The sequence below is a fragment of the Pogoniulus pusillus genome, chromosome 13 (genome assembly GCF_015220805.1).
Source record: "Pogoniulus pusillus isolate bPogPus1 chromosome 13, bPogPus1.pri, whole genome shotgun sequence".
Lineage (NCBI taxonomy): Eukaryota > Metazoa > Chordata > Aves > Piciformes > Lybiidae > Pogoniulus > Pogoniulus pusillus.
In genome coordinates this window covers 9936477-9954309 of record NC_087276.1, presented here as the reverse complement: position 1 = coordinate 9954309, position 17833 = coordinate 9936477, and the positions used below count along the sequence as shown (strand labels likewise).

The window sequence follows — 17833 nt, the reverse complement described above, 5'->3', positions numbered from 1 at the left end:
CCACAGCAATGCTGACAGGGCTGGAAGGGCTCTGCTGTGAGGCCAGGCTGGGAAAGTTGGGTTTGGTCAGCCTGGAGAAGAAAGAGGCTCCAGGGAGACCTTCTGGTGGCCTTGCAGTGCCTAAAAGAGCTGAGCAGAAAGCTGGGGACAGACTTTTGAGCAGGGCCTGTTAGGACAGGACAAGAGGGGTTAGTTTGAACTGAAAGAGGCGGATTCAGTCTGGAGAGAAGGGGGAAATGTTTGACACAGGGTGGTGAGAGCCTGTCCCAGGTCGCCCAGAGAGGCGGTAGATGTCCCATGCCTGGAACCATTGCAGGTGAGGTTGTTTGGGACTGTGAGGAACCTGCTTTAGTTGCAGATATCTCTACTGAGTGCACGGGGGTTGGGCTGGATGAGCTTGAAAGGTCCCTTCCCACCCAACCTAGTCTGTGACTCTGATCCTGCAATCACTACATGAGCGTAGGAGTAGAGGCAGGAAACGTTGAGTTCAGAACCTGCCATGGGGTACTGGGGACAGGACTCATTTGCAGAACACAAATCCACTGCAGGTTACTAATCACTCAGAAAAAAACCTCTGTTGTCTCAGAGCCAGAAGTGGTGGGAAGCTGAAAGGCTGTTCCCAGGAAGCATCACCCATTCCTGCCCTCATCTTACAGCCACCACCAAGCAAAGACGCTGCTGAAGGACACTGTGCCAGACAAGCTCTGGGCCCATCTCTCTGCCTTCATCTTACACTTCCACTCCAAACACAGCCAATTTCCCTTGAGGTCCTGCAGGATCTGTAACCAAGGATTGGTTAACCAGCAGCCAAAAAATGAACAAAGCAAGCTGCAGAAGGGACAAAGCAGAACCAACACATGGTCTGTGGCAAGGGAAGGGGAAAAAAAGAGGAACAACTTTGGCATCTGCCACCCCAATGGAAAGAAAAGAAGCAGGCTGCCAGGGAATGTGAGGAAGGACAATCATCATCTCCAGCAAGTCGGAGAGAGCTGAAGGAAGCTGAGTGGTGCAGACATGGTGCAATGGGGAAAGTTGTTATGCTTTGGTTGATGCAGCTCTCTCCCTCACTTAGGAAAGCCTCGAAGATACTGAATTTCAAGTTCTCTGCACAGTGATAAAGGAAACCTGGTGCTCCATGAGATGCAGTTTGAGGCTTTTAACCAGAGCTCTGAGTTACTTTCAGGAGCACAAAATTAGCTTCTCATCTGTAGATACTGGTACCCATCTGCTGGAGTGGTGACAGAGTGGGGCAGTAGAAAAAACCCAACATTTTAAAACCAGGAATCACAGAATGTCTCAGGTTGGAAGGGACCTCAGAGATATCTGCTCCAATCTTCCCACCATGCCCAGGGACACCTCTCACTGAAGAACTTCCTCAGCTCCAGTCTAACCCTGCTCTGCCTCAGCTCCAAACCATCCACCTTTGTCCTGTCTCTACGCTCCCTCAGCAAAAGTCCCTCTGCAGCCTTCCTGCAGGATCCCTTCAGGCAGTGACAGGCAGCATTAAGGTCTCCCTGGAGTCTTCTCCAGGCTGCATCCCCCCAGCTCCTTCAACCTGTGCTCACAGCAGAGCTGCTCCAGCCCTTGGATAGTCTTTGTGGCATCCTCTGGACTCACTTCAACAGCTGAGTCCTTCTTGTGCTGGGGACACCAGAACTGAACTTAGCGGTGCAGTCTGTTACATTTATACCACACTCAGTCCTTCCAAAAAAAGTGTTTCTGGACCAGATCACCCTTGAGATCTCCAACCTGACATTCTGTAAGTCCAGCAGAACAGCATCCCTCAAGTCTCTGGGGCACCCCTCGAGCATCCCTGGGTCCCCTCAGAGAACGCCTGGCACTCCTCAAGGCTGCTCAGCTCTCCTCGGACAACCCTTGGCACCCCTTGACACGCCTCAAGCCCTCCGGCTCCTCTCAGACAACCCTTGGCACCCGTCCGGCTCCCCACAGCACCCCAGGTCGCCCGCACAACTGCTGTGCACCCAAGGCGCCGCCGGTGGGAGGGCCGAGGGGCAGGGCAGCAGCCGGGAGCGGAGCTCGGCCGAGCGCCGGCCGCGGGCGGAGCAGGGCGGGCGGCAGGCGGCGGCCGGGCTGCGGCTATTAGTAGCGGCTCTCGGCGGAGCCACCTCAGTGCGGAGCCATCCGGGGTCCTGTCCGCATCCGCGCAGCACCATGCAGGGGCTCAGCGCCGCGCCGTCCGCCGCCTTCCTCCTCCTCCTCCTCCTCCTCCTCAGCCCGCTGCAGCCGGCGGCCGCGGCGGGCAGCGAGGAGCTGAGCGTCGACAGCAGCCTGGCAGTGGAGGCGGCGCGGGTGGCTCTGCACTACCTCAACTTCCAGAGCAGCTCTGCCGCCGCGCTGCGGGCTCTGGGGCAGCTCCGCAAGGCCACGGTCAAGGTAAAGGGCGGCCGCCGGGACGGGCGGGTTGGGGGCCGATGTCTTGGAGGGGTCCTGAGACGGCCGCGAAGCCAACAGTGCCACTGGCAGCCGTGCGGCGCTCGCTGCCCTGCGCGCACAGGCACCGGGTGCCAGCCCGGCTTGCCCGGGGGCTGCTGTCCTACCGCCCCGTACAGGGTGCGGGGCATCCGAGTCCTCCCTGCGCGCTACTGTCCTGCTGCCCCATCTCTGGTGAGGTTCAGGGCATCCAGGCCATCTCCGAAAACTGCTGTCCCACCACTTCTCCCCTTGGAGACCCGAGTGTCACAAGCCCCCTCTGAAAGCTGCTTTCTCACCTCTCCTTTTCTTGGGGACCTGGGTGTCACAAGTACCTTCTGAAAGCTGCTGTCCTTGGTGACCTGAGTATCACAAGTTCCTTCTGAAAGCTGATGTCCCACCACCCCTTTCCTCAGGAATCTGGGGGACTTGGGTCCTCTCTAAAGGTGATGGTCCACCGCTTCTTTCCTCATGGAGTTCAGAACCTTCATGTCCCCTCCACCACCTCTTCACTAGGGAGTTTGTGACACCCAGGTCCTCTCAAGGAGCTGCTGTCCAGTCTCAGGGGGCTTGGGACACCAGGCTCTGCTCAGAGGGAAGCAGAGACCCACCTCAAAAAGTCGTTAACTTATTCATGATTTAAATACCCCCCAAATCCAAGCCCAGCATCCCATACAAACGTTGAGGTTGTCCTGGTATCAAAAGAAGCAGAGCACAGATGAGGGGAGGAGGAAACTGAGGCATGTGGCAGGCACATGATGGCAAGGGAACAGTTTGGCAGGGAAATATCTTCAGCAGAAGCACTTCTGGAGTGACTGTGTGCTTTGTGCAAGCGGGGATGGACAGGACTTGTCTTTCTGCCTCTGGAGACCAAGAGCTTCAAGGAAAGGTGATACAGGTCTCATCAGAAAGCATGACAAAAACGTGTCAAATGGAGGTGACAGAAAGGGGCAAGAGTCTGAAATAGACACAGCTACAGGGGCAGGGTTTTCACATCACAGAGAGGTTGCTAGGGATGCTTAAGGTGGTGCCCAGGGTATGCCTGCTGTACCTGTGCCTGCGAGCGCCATGCCATGCAGCTCTTCTCTTCCTCTAGACATAGTTTTGGGCTTCTTTTACAGCTAACTCAGGTTCTGAAAGTAAGAAAACAGGCAAAAACTTGTGAGGAGCATTCGTGCGAGGCTGTAGATCCTGCAAGAAAAGCACTCTGTTCCTGGAGAGCTGAGGAAAGTCTAAGCTGTCACAGAGGATGGGATTTAAAACTGCCCTTTCTCTCAGGCTGGGGCCAAGCAGGCTTCCTAAAGCAAGGGATGGTTGTGCCAGTGCCAAACACAGCACTGGAACCCACTGGACCCTTTTCACAACTCTGGCATCTGAAAAGGAGATCTTACATTTATCCTTCAGCATCTGCATGGCTTCTTCAATCCAGATGCTCGCTCCTAGAACTGAGGATAAGGTGGTGCAGGGTAAAATCTTCCCTTTCAAGCAAGAAGCATTAAGTCAGCCTAAAACCTTTAGGATGCGGTGGTGTTGTCCTTGCAAGAGTGATCCTGAGCCTGAGGCTTTCACAACACCCCCAGCTGACTGTGGTTCCAAACCAATGTTGAGTCTGATCTCTTGGAACCTGCAAGGGCTTCTTCTGTATTTACTGCTACCAATAGTTATGGAAATGCTTCAATAAACCTTTCTCTACAGAGCTGTACATTTACACACAAATGCTTGTGCCTTGTAAGCACAATAGCAGGGCCTTGACACCCCCCCACCCAGGGAGGGGACATCCACAACCTCCCTGGGCAGCCTATTTCAGAGTCTCACCCTCGCACTGGAGAAATTGTTCCTCAGCTCCAGTTTAACCCTGCTCTGCCTCAGCTCCAAACCATTCACCTTTGTCCTGTCTCTAGACACGCTCAGCAAATGTCCCTCTGCAGCCTTCCTGCAGGATCCCTTCAGCCATTGGCAGGCAGCTCTAAGGTCCCCCTGGAGCTTTCTTCTCTCTAGGCTGAACACCCCCAGCTCCCTCAGCCTGTCCTCACAGCAGAGCTGCTCCAGCCCTTGGATCATCTCTGTGCCCTCCTCTGGCCTCTCTCCAGCAGCTCTTTGTCCTTCTTGTGCTGGGGACAGCAGAGCTGGAGGCAGGATTGGAGGTGAGGTCTAAGCAGAGCAGAGCCAAGGGGCAGAATCCCCTCTCTTGCCCTGCTGCTCGCACTCCTCCTGATGAAGCCTAGGATATGATTTGCCTTCTCTTGTCTACTAAAGAGACCCCTCAGAAGTAAGGGGCTGCTTGGTGCAGATCCTCTTTCCAACTTCAGAGTATTTGAGAGGTAATTTTGGTTGTGGGGAGGGAAAGAGATTTTTTTTCCCCATGAAGTATCATCCATCTGTCTTTTAGTAAAGGGAAGGGAAAATTGGATTAATTATAGAGAAGTGAAATGCTTCATTATTTCCTGACAGCACTCAGAGCTGCAGCTTGCTGTAAGCACTTTCTGCAGTTTATTTCCCCCTCTCCTTTTATTTCCCTCTGCAAGCTCAGTGAAAACAAGAGGAGAAGTGCACTGGACATGGTCACTTCCTTCTTTCCTGTCCTCCACTGTACAAACATGATAACAATTTCCTGGAAGGAACAGGCTGCATTTTGTGAATGAAGGAGACTGAACTGTTGGGGTTTGGGGTGGGGTTTTGTTCTCTTCATTGTAGTAAGAAAGTTGGTTTGATGTGGGTTGCTGTATTCCTGCAGCTATTAAAGCAGGAGCACTTTTGGATGGGGTTTAATCATGAGCACTGTCTCTCAAAGCTAACATTCTTAGCCCACAGGCCAGTGGAACTGTGGTTGTTAGGAAGAGTACTGAAGAGAGTCACCAGCTGGGTGATTCTGCCAGCTTGGAAGCAGTCCTGAAGTTCAGGTAAAATGAGATTTCAGTACTTTTCTCTGCTGGCACAGTAAACAGTACAGGTACAGAACCACAGGATCTTTTCAGTTGCAGAAGCCTTTTAAGATCATCAATTCCACCCCTTCTTTAACTCTACCAAGGCTGCTCCTAAGCCGTGACCCTCAGCACCTCATCTCTGCATCTTTTAAACCTTTCTGGGAATAGGGATTCAACCACCTCCCTGGTCAGCCTGTTCCAGTCTTTGAGAACCTTTTCAGTGAAGAAGTTTCTTCTAATGTCCCATCTAAACCTCTTCTAGTGAAACTTGAGGCCATTTCCTCTTGTCCTATCACTTGTAAGTAGAGAGAAGGGACCACCTCTCACCTCACTCCAGCCTCCTTTCAGGGAGCTATAGAGAACAGTGAGGTCCCCCCTCAGCCTTCTCTTCTCCAGGCTGAACACCCCCAGCTCCCTCAGCTGCTCCTCACCAGCCCTGTACTCTAGACCCTTCACCAACTTCATTGTCCTTCCCTAGACCTGCTCCAGCCCCTCCATGTCCTTCTTGGAGTGAGGAGCCCAAAACTGAAGGCAGTACTTAAAGTGTATCCTCACCAGTGCTGAGCACAGGGGGAGGATCACTTCCCTGCTCCTGCTGGCCACACCATCGCTGATCCAAGCCAGGATGCTGGTGGCCTTCTTGGTTGCTGGCTCATCTTCAGCTGGCTGTTAATCAACAGCCCCAAGAGACACACCACACACACAAGGATTGCTGCCTTTCTTCAGGCTGCAGTTCTCTTTTTGCTGTCCCTTCCCGTCGCTGTGGGGTTTTCCTGGAACATTTTCCTGGAAAAAGCAGCAGGTGTCTCATGGAATTCTTGACACTTGCACTTCGAAGCAGATTTCTGAGAAGCCTTCGTGTGTGCCAACTGGAGATCCTGGAAATCAGCAGAGAAACTTTCAATACACTGGTGCTGCACTTTCCCACAGCAAGCTGGCCAGTTTGTGCCCACTGCCCCTTGTCCTGTCACTGACAGGAGTCTGGCCTCATCCTCTTGCTTCCCAGCCTTTAGCTCTTGCAGAGCATTGGTCAGATCCCTTCTCAGGTTGCTCTTCTCAATCTCCAGGGCTCTCAGCCTTTCCTCCTCACAGAGATGCTCCAGGTCCCTCACCACCTCAGCTTTTCCCTCCTACTTGGGGCAGCTCAAGAGCTCACCTGGCTGCTGGTGAATCCAATACCTCCAGAAGCCACAGGCCATCTGAGCTGGATGGTGGCAGGGCTGGGAGAGGAGAACCCTGGGGGGGCTGGAACACTGCCCTATGAGGAGAGGCTGAGGGACCTGAGGCTGTTTGGTCTGTAGAAGAGAAGGCTTAGAGAGTATCTAATCAATATTTATCTGAGGGATGGAGGCCAAGAGGTCTTCTCTGTTGTGCTCTGGGATAGGACAAGAACAATGGATGTAAACTACCACATAGAAAGTTCCACCTCAGCATGAGGAAGAACTTCTTGACTGTAAGGGTCCCAGAGCCCTGGCACAGGCTGCCCAGAGAGCTTCTGGAGTCTCCTTCTCTGGAGCCTTTCCAGCCCTGTCTGGATGTGTTCCTGTGTGACCTGAGCTAGATTCTATGGTCCTGCTTTGGCAAGGGGGTTGGACTTGATGATCTGTGGAGGTCCTTTCCAACCCTTAACATCCTGTGAACCCTCCTGGACATGCTCCACAATTACACCTCTCACTCCTATCTGAGCAGTGCCAGCAGCCTGATCAGTGACCAAAAAGTGGTCCTAGGGAGGAAATGTTTGTGGGGAAACACCGAGAAGAAGAGATGGAAACCTCCAGTGATGGGTGGGAGAGGGATCGTCCCTTTCCATGCCCATGTGGAGTCAGAGCAGAGAAAACCAATTGTGAAACCACCCCCTTTGGGACCTGGAATGGAACTGCTCTTAAATTGCTCTTCTGTCCTTTCTGGAACTCCAGATCTGTCAGGGAGGTTGCATTCATTTTGAGGCTGGAAATCAAACAATCTCATGACCCAGCTCCTCAGTGGAAAAATGAATCACTCGCTTGTTTTCTTCTCTTTTGGCCACTTTCATCTTTGGCTGCTTTCAGCCAGCCCTTGTTGGGAGATGTCAGAGACTCCCCAGCTCTGCTTTAACTCACGCTATGAGAGAGGGGTTTACATTTTGGGATGCTAGTGGGAAATAAGAGTGGAAATAAAAGGGATGTTTTGCTTTGAGACTAGAAGTACTTTGGTCAAGTCAAAATGATCCTCTGCCAAATGTCCCTCCTCCCTGCTAAGATCAAAGGAAGCCCTCTGCTCTGCACACCCAGCCTGAAAATTCTGTTGTAGCTGTGTTGCACTTCTTGAAAACTCTGCTGTGCTGGAGTTGGAAAAGGAATATCTACTTTAAACACATCACACAAGGTTCTTTCTGCTCTTGGAAGTGGGTATTTACCCAGTCATTAGTCAGGAAGCTTTTGCACAGCCACCCATTAAGAGGAATCAAAAGCTGGATAATTAATTTTGAGAACCTCTAGTTAATTGTTTCTTCATTAGGGCTTGACATCAAGCAGTGAAACCGCTCAGATAGTCTGGCAGGCTCTGATTAGGGTTCTCAGAGTTCTCCCAGCCATAAAATTGGTTGGTGGTTGGTTTTATTTTCAGCAGAGAGTACCAGTGGCACCAGTGCAAGAGCAAATAATACCAGAAGCATAACAACATAAGAAACATGGCATTGGTTAGGCTGGAACATAACTGTAAGGTCTTCAAAGCCAGCCATGATCCAGCACTACCAAGTCTGCTGCTACACCACAGAATCATTCTGGGTGGAACAGATTATCCAGTCCACCCCTTAGCCCAGCACTGCCAGCTCACTGCCAAACCCTGACCCTCAGCACCACAGCTCCATGGCTTTGAAACTTCTCCAGGGATGGGGACTCCAGCATTCCCCTGGGTAGCCTAGGCTGGGCATGGCAACCCTTTTGGGGAAGAAATTGTTCCTCATGTCCAACCTAAACCTTCTCTGGTGCAATTTGAAGCCATTTCCTCTTGTCTCTTGTCCTGTCACATGTTACTAGGGAGAAGAGACTGACCCCCAGCTGGCTTCAACCTCCTTTCAGGAAGTGTAGGGAGCCAGAAGGTCTCCTCTTTTCTCCACAAGTCACTGAAGACTCCTGTTGGAGCTTCTGCTTCAGAGAGACTTGAGCAATGGGGGAAAACTTCCTCAGTGGTGCCCAGGGACAGCACAAGGGGCAGTGGGCACAAACTGGCAGCCAGGAGGTTCCATCTGAGCAGAAGAAACTTGTTTGGTATGAGGGTGCTGGATGCCTGGAGCAGACTGCCCAGAGAGGTTGTGGAGTTTACTTCTCTGGAGAGATTCCAACCCACCCTGGGCTTTGGGATGCTGGGCAAGGTGTTGTGGGTGCCCTGCTTTAGCAGGAGGTTGGACTGGGTGATCTCTAGAGGCCACTTCCAACCTCTACCATGCTGGGGTTCTGTGGTGAGGAGAGGAATGCTAAAAACAAACCCCTTAATGCCTCCTGGGTAGCTTCACAGCAATTGGAAGCTTAGATTTGAGTGCAGTGCTGATGTTGAGAGATGAGACCCTGCTTTCAGCACTATAAAGGTCTGGTTCTGCTTAGTTCTTCTGTAACCCTTCACTTCAGAAAGCTGCTTTTGACTACTTTTCTCTGCCAAGCCTTGTCTCCTCATGGCCCTTTCTCTGCCATTTTGAGGGCAACATTTATCTAGTAGACAAAATTTAGGGGCAGGAGAAAAGAAGAGATGGTAAAAGTCTGAACTCATCCTCCACTTTACCCCCTCCATTCCCTTCATAGGTACATTGGATAGTTTGGGTTAGAAGGGACCTTGAAGATCATCTATAACTAGTGGAGTCCTCCAGGTATCCGTGCTGGATCTGATGCTGCTCAACATCTTCATCAATGCCAGACAGAGTCTGGCAGAGTCTGCTCAGCAAGTTTGCTGATGGCATCAAACTGGGAGGCTTGGCTGATACAGCTGAAGGCTGTGTGGCTATCCAACAAGACCTGGACAGACAGAGCTGGGCACAGAGGAACCTGATGAGGTTCAAGAAGGACAAGTGCAGAGTCCTGCATCTGGGGATGAATAATACACTGCAGCAGTACAGGCTGGAGAGCAGCCCTGTGGAGAGGGACCTGGAAGTGCTGATGGATAACAAGTTCTGCATGGGACAGCAATGAGCTCTGGTGGCCAAGAAGGCCAATGGGAGCCTGGGGTGTATTAGGAAGAGTGTGTCCAGCAGATTAAGGCAGGTTCTCCTTCTCCTCCACTCTGCCCTGGTGAGGCCCTATCTTGTGTACTGTGTTCAGTTTTGGGCTCCTCAGTTTAAGAGGGACAGCGATCTGCTGGAGAGGGTCCAGCAGAGAGCTACAAGGATAATTAGGGTACTGGAGCACTGCCTGAGGAGGAGAGGCTGGGGGACCTGGAGCTTTTTATTCTGGAGAAGAGAAGACTGAGAGGGGATCTAATAAATGTTTATAAATATGTGAGGGCTGGAGGTCAGGAGTGGGGGGACAGGCTCTGCTCACCTGCTCCCTGGAATAGGACAAGGAGCAATGGATGGAAGCTGCAGCACAGGAGGTTCCACCTCAACACAAGGGGGAACTTCTTTATTGTGAGGGTCACAGAGCACTGGAGCAGGCTCCCCAGGGAGGTTGTGGAGTCTCCTTCTCTGGAGCCTTTCAAGGCCTGTCTGGATGTGTTCCTCTGTGATCTGTGCTAGATTGTATGGCCCTGCTCTCTGTCATGGGGGTTTGGACTCGATCTCTTTGGGTCCCTTACAACCCTGACATCCTGTGAGCCTGTTCCAACCACCAGGTCCATTCTTACCTCATGGTAAAGCATCAAGGAGGGGGTTTATAAAGCAGACCAAGTGTCCAAAGGAGTTTGTCCTCTTACCTGCAGTGTCTAACTCCATGTATGTGCTAAAGGCAGGTGCTGGGCTGGTGGCCTTGCTCTGGGAACGAAATGTGGCTGACATGAGGCAGATAATGGCTTCCTGCAGGGGAACACAAAGGTTCTAGCTGAGATAAAAGAACCCCACATCCATGTTTGCTTTGGGTTCTAATCTTCAGGTTTATGTCAACAGCCAGAATTGCCTCTGCTCTTTATCTGAAGATACTGTATTTTAAAATCAAATAGGACTAAAGGAGCAGTGCTGAGGCTGGACAGCAGCAGTTGACATTGAGAGCTTAAAAGGCAGCTGGTGTTCATTGAATCACAGACATAGACTGGTCTGAAGCAGAGGGGACCTTAAAGATCATCTAGTTCCAAGTGCAAGTTGCAGGGACACCTCCTACCAGACCAGCTTGCTCAAGGCCCTACCCAGCCTCGCTTTCAGTACTCCATAACCTCTCTGGGTAAGCTATTCCAGTGCCTCACCACCCTCCTTTCTTCCTAATGTCCAATCTAAATCCAGCTTCTTGCAGTTTGAAGCCATCACCCCTCATCCTGTCACTCCATGTCTCCAGCTCTCCTGTAGCCCACTTCAAATCCTGTAAGGCCACCAGAAGGTCTCCCTGGGCCCTTCTCTTCTCCAGGCTGACCAAGCCTAACTCATAGCCGAGGGCTTCCAGCCCTGCCAGCATTGCTATGGCCTCCTCTGGCCCTGCAATTCCAGGTCTTTCTCATGTTGGGAACTCCAGAGCTGGGCCCAGTGCTGCAGGTGGGGTCTCAGCAGAGGGGAGCAGAGGCACAGAATCCCCTCCCTGCCCTTGCTGCTGTGAGTGCCTCAGAAAATGCATTTTCTTCCACATGGCCTCGAGTGTAGCAGCAAATGGCACAGCAGCAGCCAACAGAAGCCAGGAAAGGTTCACAATAAGGACAAATATTTATTATTAAACCACCTAAGACATGCAAAAAGAACAAACTTCCTGACCTAGAAGTGACCTGCCTGGTCTATCAGGCAGCTTGTCTAATTAATCACACTAAAAACCTTCTTTATTTCATTTATCTCTGGCTGATTTAATCAAGGGAAGGGCCTGGAAACAGAACAAACCCTTCAAACCCACTTTGTGGCATTCAACAAGGAACAGCTGCAGCAGCTCTCAAGTTTTCCACTGAGTTTGTTACTCTTTGCTCAAAAATATGGACATTTCCAAAGGGATTTGAGGTGTTGGCAGGAAAATAAGAGCCTGGGGAACGCAGTAAAGAGCAGATAATGAGGATACTGTTACAAGGTGCTGCTCTTACCCTGTTGGATCAGACACTGAGCCTCTTTCAGGGTGATTAGTATTTTTTCAATGTCAAAAGCTGATCTCTGAAGGTCCCTTCCAACCCCAAGTGTTCTGCAATTCACAGAATGGTTTGGGTTGGAAAGGACCTTCAAGGCATCCAGTTCCAAACCCCTGCCATGGGCAGGGACACCTCCCACCACCCCAGGTTGCTCAAGGCCTCATCCAGCCTGGCCTTGAACACCTCCAGGGAAGGAGCACCCACAGCTTCTTTGGGCAACCCATTCCAGTATCTCTCCACCCTCACTGTTCAGGGATTCTGTTTCACCCAGCTTGGGGCCAGGACACTGTCATCTCACACACCAAAAATGATTTAACTGAACCATTTCTGTTAGCAGCAGGCGAAAGCAAACCAACTGAAATACAAAACCAAATCCAAGATAATGCATAGAATGGGTTGGGTGGGAAGGGACCTTTCAAGCTCACCCAGTCCAACCCCCTGCACTCAGCAGGGACAGCTGCAAACAGAGCAGGTTGCTCACAACCTCAAAAAACCTGAGCTGGGATGGTTCCAGGCATGGATGATCTCCCACCTCTCTGGGAATCCTGGGACAGGCTCTCACCACCCTCAGTGTCAAACATTTCTCCCTTTTCTCCAGCCTGAACTTGCCTTTTTCAGCTCAAACCATCTCCCCTTGTTCTGACCCAGCAGGCCCTGCTCAAAGTCTGTTCCCAGCTTTCTGCTCAGCTCTTTTAAGCACTGCAAGGCCACCAGAAGGTCTCCCTGGAGCCTTCTCTTCTCCAGGCTGACCAAGCCCAACTCTCTCAGCCTGGCCTCACAGCAGAGCCCTTCCAGCTTTGCCAGCATTACTGAGGCCTCTTCTGGCCCTGCTCCAACAGGTCCCTGTCTGCTGTGCTGAGGACTCCAGAGCTGGCCCCAGCATTTCAGGGAGAGTCTCATGCAGAGCATAGCAGAAGGGCAGAATCCCCTTCTGAGCACCATGACATGATCACAGTGCCCTCAGTTTCCCTTCTGAGCACTTGTGGTAGCATCTCCCAAGTTCTGGCATCTAAGGTTGCAGCTGCCTCTGATGGCTGAAACCTTCTCTCTTGCAGAGCATCCCAGACTCCGGGCACAAGTACTACCTGCAGCTGACTGCTGAGGACTACCAGAGTGGGGTGAGTGTCTGCTCCTTCACCTTCCTCTTGCCACTGTGTGGTAAAGGAACTCCAACAGCTCCAAGCCAGTGGATCTGTAAGAGCTGTGCTCAATGAACCTTTTGCAGTGAACTTACCTGAATGACCAGCATGGGGCATGGCTGCTCTGAGGATCACCTGAGTGTCTTCTGAAGAGCTTCTGGAGCCCTTCACAGCTCATTCGAAGCATCTCATGGAGACATAACTGTGCTCCTCCTGTCCTTCATCAGGGCTTGCTGCCAAGAGCTTCTCTAAGAGTGTTGCTGGTAACTCTAATCTTGAGCACTGCTGAGTTTTCCATCCTGCTCTTCCAGGCAGATGCTGGCAACTGCCTTGCCACAGTGCTGTACCCAAAGACAGCAGCTGCACCTGCGGTCACCGCCAAGTGCACACCCACCCAGGACCAGAAACAAATCCAAGAGGAGGACAACAGACTCTACAAAGCCCTGCGAGAGCAAACCAAACCCATCGCTGCAAACAACATTCCAGGTCTGTTTCTCCCAGTGCCCAACTCTGCTTCACCTTCCCTCCGAGCTGCCTGAAGGACATAAACCAACACAGATATGTTTGCAAAGGAGGCACCAACTGACAGCAGCACCCCAAGAGCAAAGACCCAGCAAAGCAGTTCCACTTCACCAGGGCTTCTTGGGGAGACACAGCCCATGCTGTGATTGCCAGCAGTGGGATTGCAGAGCAGCCTGGGCAGTTCTGCAGGCAGAGTGCCTGGGCAGTTCTGCAGGCAGAGTGCCTGGAAAGAGCCCAGCAGGGAAAGAGACTTGGAGGTGCTGGCTGGTAGTGACTGGAGATGAGTCAGGGTGTGCCCAGGTGGCCCAGAAGGCCACCAGCATCCTGGCCTGGATCAGCCAGCAGGAGTAGGGCAGGAATTGTGCACCTGGACTGGGGACTGGTGAGGCTACACCTTGAGCACTGGCTTCAGTTTTGGGCTCCTTCCAGGAAGAACATTGAGAGGGTGGAGCAGCTCCAGAGGAGGGCAATGAAGCAGGTGAAGGGTCTGGAGAACAGGGCTGGTGAGGAGCAGCTGAGGGAGCTGGGGGTGTTCAGCCTGGAGAAAAGGAGGCTGAGGGGAGACTTTCTGGCACTCTGCAACTCCCTGAAATGAGGTTAAAGCCAGGTGGGGGTTAGTCTTTTCCTGCTAGTAAGAAAAGACAAGGCAGGAGGAAATGGCCTCAGGTTGCCCCAGAGGAGGTTTAAGCTGGGCTTGAGGAACAATTTCTGCCCCAAGAGGGCCTGGCCCAGACCTGGTCCATGCTGCCTAGGGCAGTGGTGGAGTCCCCATCCCTGCAGGGGTTTCAAAGCTGTGGAGATGTGCTGAGAGCCATGGTTTAGTGGTGAGCTGGCAGTGCTGGTTTAAGGGTTGGGCTTGATGATCTTCAAGTTCTCTTCCAACCAAAACCATTCCACGAATCTATGCTTCTATTACCATAGACATTAGACTCCTTGCAGGGACCACATGGACAGCTCCTCCTGACAGTGTCAGCTCTGTCCCACTTCCATGCCTGCCTTACAACTGCAGGGTCTGAGCAGTTTTCCTGGTTCAAGGCTGTACCACACTGGAGGGAAGAGTCACTACCCAGGCAGCAGAGCTCTGTGGTTGATCATCTCTGCTGAAGTGCCAGTCTGAAGCATCTCTGTCCCTTTCTCCCCTGCAGACAGCTATGGCAACATTGACCCTGCCCTGCAGCCCGTGTGGGCGCTGGCTGTGGCTGGCAGCAGTTACATCATGTGGGAGAAGTCGAGGGAGAACTTGGGTTACTTCATGGCACAAGTCAAGTCTGCAAAGCAGTGGGTAAGTAGGAACCTCGCAGCTGTGTTACAGGAGCTGCCAGAAAGCAAATCAAGCTCCTGCTGGCTGGAGTGGGCATTATTCCTGACCAGCACCTCCAGTGTTTTGTCCATCAGTGACTGGAGAGAGGCAATGGCCTGAAACCATGCCAGGGACTGATTAGGTTTGGTATCAGGAACAATTGCTTTGCTGCAGGAGTGGTCAGGGATTGGCACAGGCTGCTCAGGGAGGTGGTGGACTCTCCAACCCTGGAGGTGCTTCAGAAAGGTGTGGCCACGGCACTCGGGGACACGGGTTAGTGGCCATGGAGGTGTGAGGTTGGTGATTGGAGTGGATGATCTTAGAGGTCTTTTCCAACCCAAACACATCTCTGAATCTGTGATTCTGTAGCCACTGCTTGGTTTTCACTCCCCAATTCCTCCACTTTCTCTGAAGGAAAGATTAGGACTCAGGTAAGAGTCTCCAATGTGAGGATTCAACTCAGTTAATCACAGAACTGGGTTGGGAAGGACCTTTAAGATCACTGAGCCCAACCCTGTCTAAGTCTGTTCATGCTGGTGCTAAGCCATGTCCCTCAGTACCAAAGCTCTGCCTCTTTTCAACCCCTCCAGGGATGAGGATTCAACCACTTCCCTGGGCAGCCTGTGCCAGTCTGAGAACACTTCCAGCAAAGAATTTTCTTCTAATGTCCAAGTTAAACCTCCCCTGGGGAAACTTGAGGCCATTTCCTCTTGTCCTGTCACTCACAGTGAGAAGAGACCAATCTCACCTGATTCCAACCTCCTCTCAGGGAGTTGTGCAGAGCCAGGGCTCCCCTCAGTTTCCTCATCTGCTCCTCACCAGCCCTGTGCTCCAGACCCTTCCCCAGCTTCATTGCCTTCCCTTAGGGTCTGAGTCAGCCAAGTTTCAGGTCAGAGTCCACTTAGCCCTGCTGCACTTAGCACCTTCCAAGGTGTTTATGCAGCAATTGCTCCCAGTTCCCTGTCTGTCCATGCACTAACCCTGCAGCCACCCACCAGCCATCCCAGGCTGTCTTCTCCTCACTCCCTGAGCAAGCTAAATCCAGTGAGGAAAATCAGTGCAGACTCCAAATTCCTCAGTCTTATCTTTTTGATCACTTCTCTCTTTTCAATCCCTGCCCAGCTAAGGAAAGATGAATTTATCGAGTTTGACTACACTGTGCTGCTCCATGAAATCCCAACACAGGTAAGGGCAGGTGCCTGTCCCACCTCCTGGCATCCACAGAGGACTGGGAGCAAAGGGGACTAAAACCATCTGCATTTTCCCATCTCTTCTCTCCTGCAGGAAATGATTTCATGCCACATGCGCCTCACTTGGCTCCCTGGTCGCCCTCTGAAAGTGAAATACTCCTGTGCCTCAGAGAAGCAGGGGCTGGATGAAGGCACTGGAGTGGAATCTGGATCAGCTGCTGGCGTTTTACAGGACAGGGCAGTGAATTTTTAAGCGAGATTTGTCAGCTCGATGGCAACCTATGAGATGTTTAGAGCCTTCCTGCTAACCAGCCTGGAACACTTCACTCCTTTTGGCCCTGGAATTCATCCCTACAATACCACAGCCTGCAAGATCTTGTGGACTTCTACCTAAACTCTTTGCTGCTACAGCTGTATAGACACACCCCAGATGATTTGATGTTGCTGCCTTCCTCAGACTAGCACAGTTTGTAAGCAAACTTAATATATTTGGGTGAAAGAATGGAGGGAAAGTATTAATCTCTCACTAAAACATTGCTCTAGTTGGGCTTTTGCTCCTTTTTAGGATGGGTAAATGCAGATTTTACACCTCCAATAAACCAGATACCATTACATAAGGTTGGAGCTGGGTTTTGTTTCTTGCTGCTGCTGTTTGTCATCACATTTCTACCAGCTCCCAGTGTCAGCATCTCAAAGGCACTGCTTGACCCAAATTTCCACTGCCTCACAGTATCTGCTTTCTAAAAGGCAGACTTTGACCACAAATTTCTACCTTCCTCGGTGTCTGCATTCCAAAAGGCACTTTTTTACCCCAAATTTCCACCTCCTCTAGTGTCCGCTCTCTAATAGGCATTTTTTACCCCACATTTCCACCTTCCCCAGTGTCTGCTCTCTAAAACATAGTTTTTTACCTCAAGTTTCCACCTCCCCCCATGTCTGCTCTATAAAAGGCATTTTTTACCTCAAGTTTCTACCTTCCCCAGTGTCTGCACTTTAAAAGGCATTTTTTTACCCCAAATTTCCACCTTCCTCAGTGTCTGCTCTCTAAAAGGTAATTTTTTACCTCAAGTTTCCACCTTCCCCAGTGTCTGCCCTATAAAAGCCATTTTTTTTACCCCAAATTTCCACCTTCCCCAGTGTCTGCACTCAACAAGGCACTTTTTACCCCAAATTCCCACCTTCCCCAGTGTCTGCTCTCTGAAAGGCAATTTTTCTCCCCATGTTTCCACCTTCTCTGTGTCTGCTCTCTAAGAGGCAGAGTTTGACCTCACATTTCCTCCTCCTCCTCCTCCTCCCTGCGTCTGGCCTGTAACTGCAATGTTTTACCCCAAATTCCCACCTTCCCAGCCTGTAAAAGCAGCGTTTGCCTCAGAGGGTCCTGCAGGATGGAGAAGACCTCTAAGAGCATCAGGCCCAAGCCTTAACAGAGCTCTGCTGAGCCCTGGCCCTCAGCACCACATCTCTGCAGCTCTGAAACCCCTCCAGGGACAGGACTCCAGCACTGCCCTGGGCAGCTGGCACACAGCTGCTGCCACCACAGCCCGGGGGCCACCTGTGCCACAGACACGTCCCTGACCTGTCACACCCAGCCCTGCTCTTGGTCTCCTCACCAGCCCCACACCAACCCCTGGCGGTGCAGACTGCCTCAGGGTCGCCATTGCTCAGCAAGGCCGAGGGCCGCGGCCTGCGCCTGGCCCAGAACAGCCCCAGGGAGGCTGCAGCCTGGGGGCAGGGGCTGGGAACTGCCCCGCACAGGAACCCCTGGGGGTGCTGGCTGGCAGGGCTGGAGCTGAGCCACTGTGTGCCCAGGTGGCCAAGGAGGCTACCAGCACCTTGCTGTGGGTGGGCAGCGGTGAGGCCAATGGCGTGCAGCAGGGCAGGGACTGTGCCTCTGTGCTCCGCACGGCTGAGGCCACACCTGGAGTCCTGCCTCGCTCCAAGGACACTGAGGGGCTGGGGCAGGGGCTGGAGCACAGCGCTGGAGAGGGGCAGCTGAGGGAGCTGGGGGTGCTCAGCCTGGAGAGGAGCAGCTGAGGGAGCTGGGGGTGCTCAGCCTGGAGAGGAGCAGCTGAGGGAGCTGGGGGTGCTCAGCCTGGAGAGGAGCAGCTGAGGGAG

General features: G+C 52.3%; 1 protein-coding gene across 1 annotated transcript; it reads left to right on the top strand.

The window, feature by feature from the left end:
- The first annotated feature begins 2120 nt into the window (after positions 1-2120).
- On the top strand, positions 2121-16335 carry RARRES1 (retinoic acid receptor responder 1). The gene is made up of 6 exons (XM_064152935.1): positions 2121-2394; positions 12623-12685; positions 13018-13192; positions 14374-14510; positions 15651-15713; positions 15813-16335. Exons 1-6 carry the CDS (start codon positions 2173-2175, stop codon positions 15969-15971), a joined length of 819 nt encoding a protein of 272 aa, XP_064009005.1. The 5' UTR covers positions 2121-2172; the 3' UTR covers positions 15972-16335.
- Positions 16336-17833: the final 1498 nt, after the last annotated feature.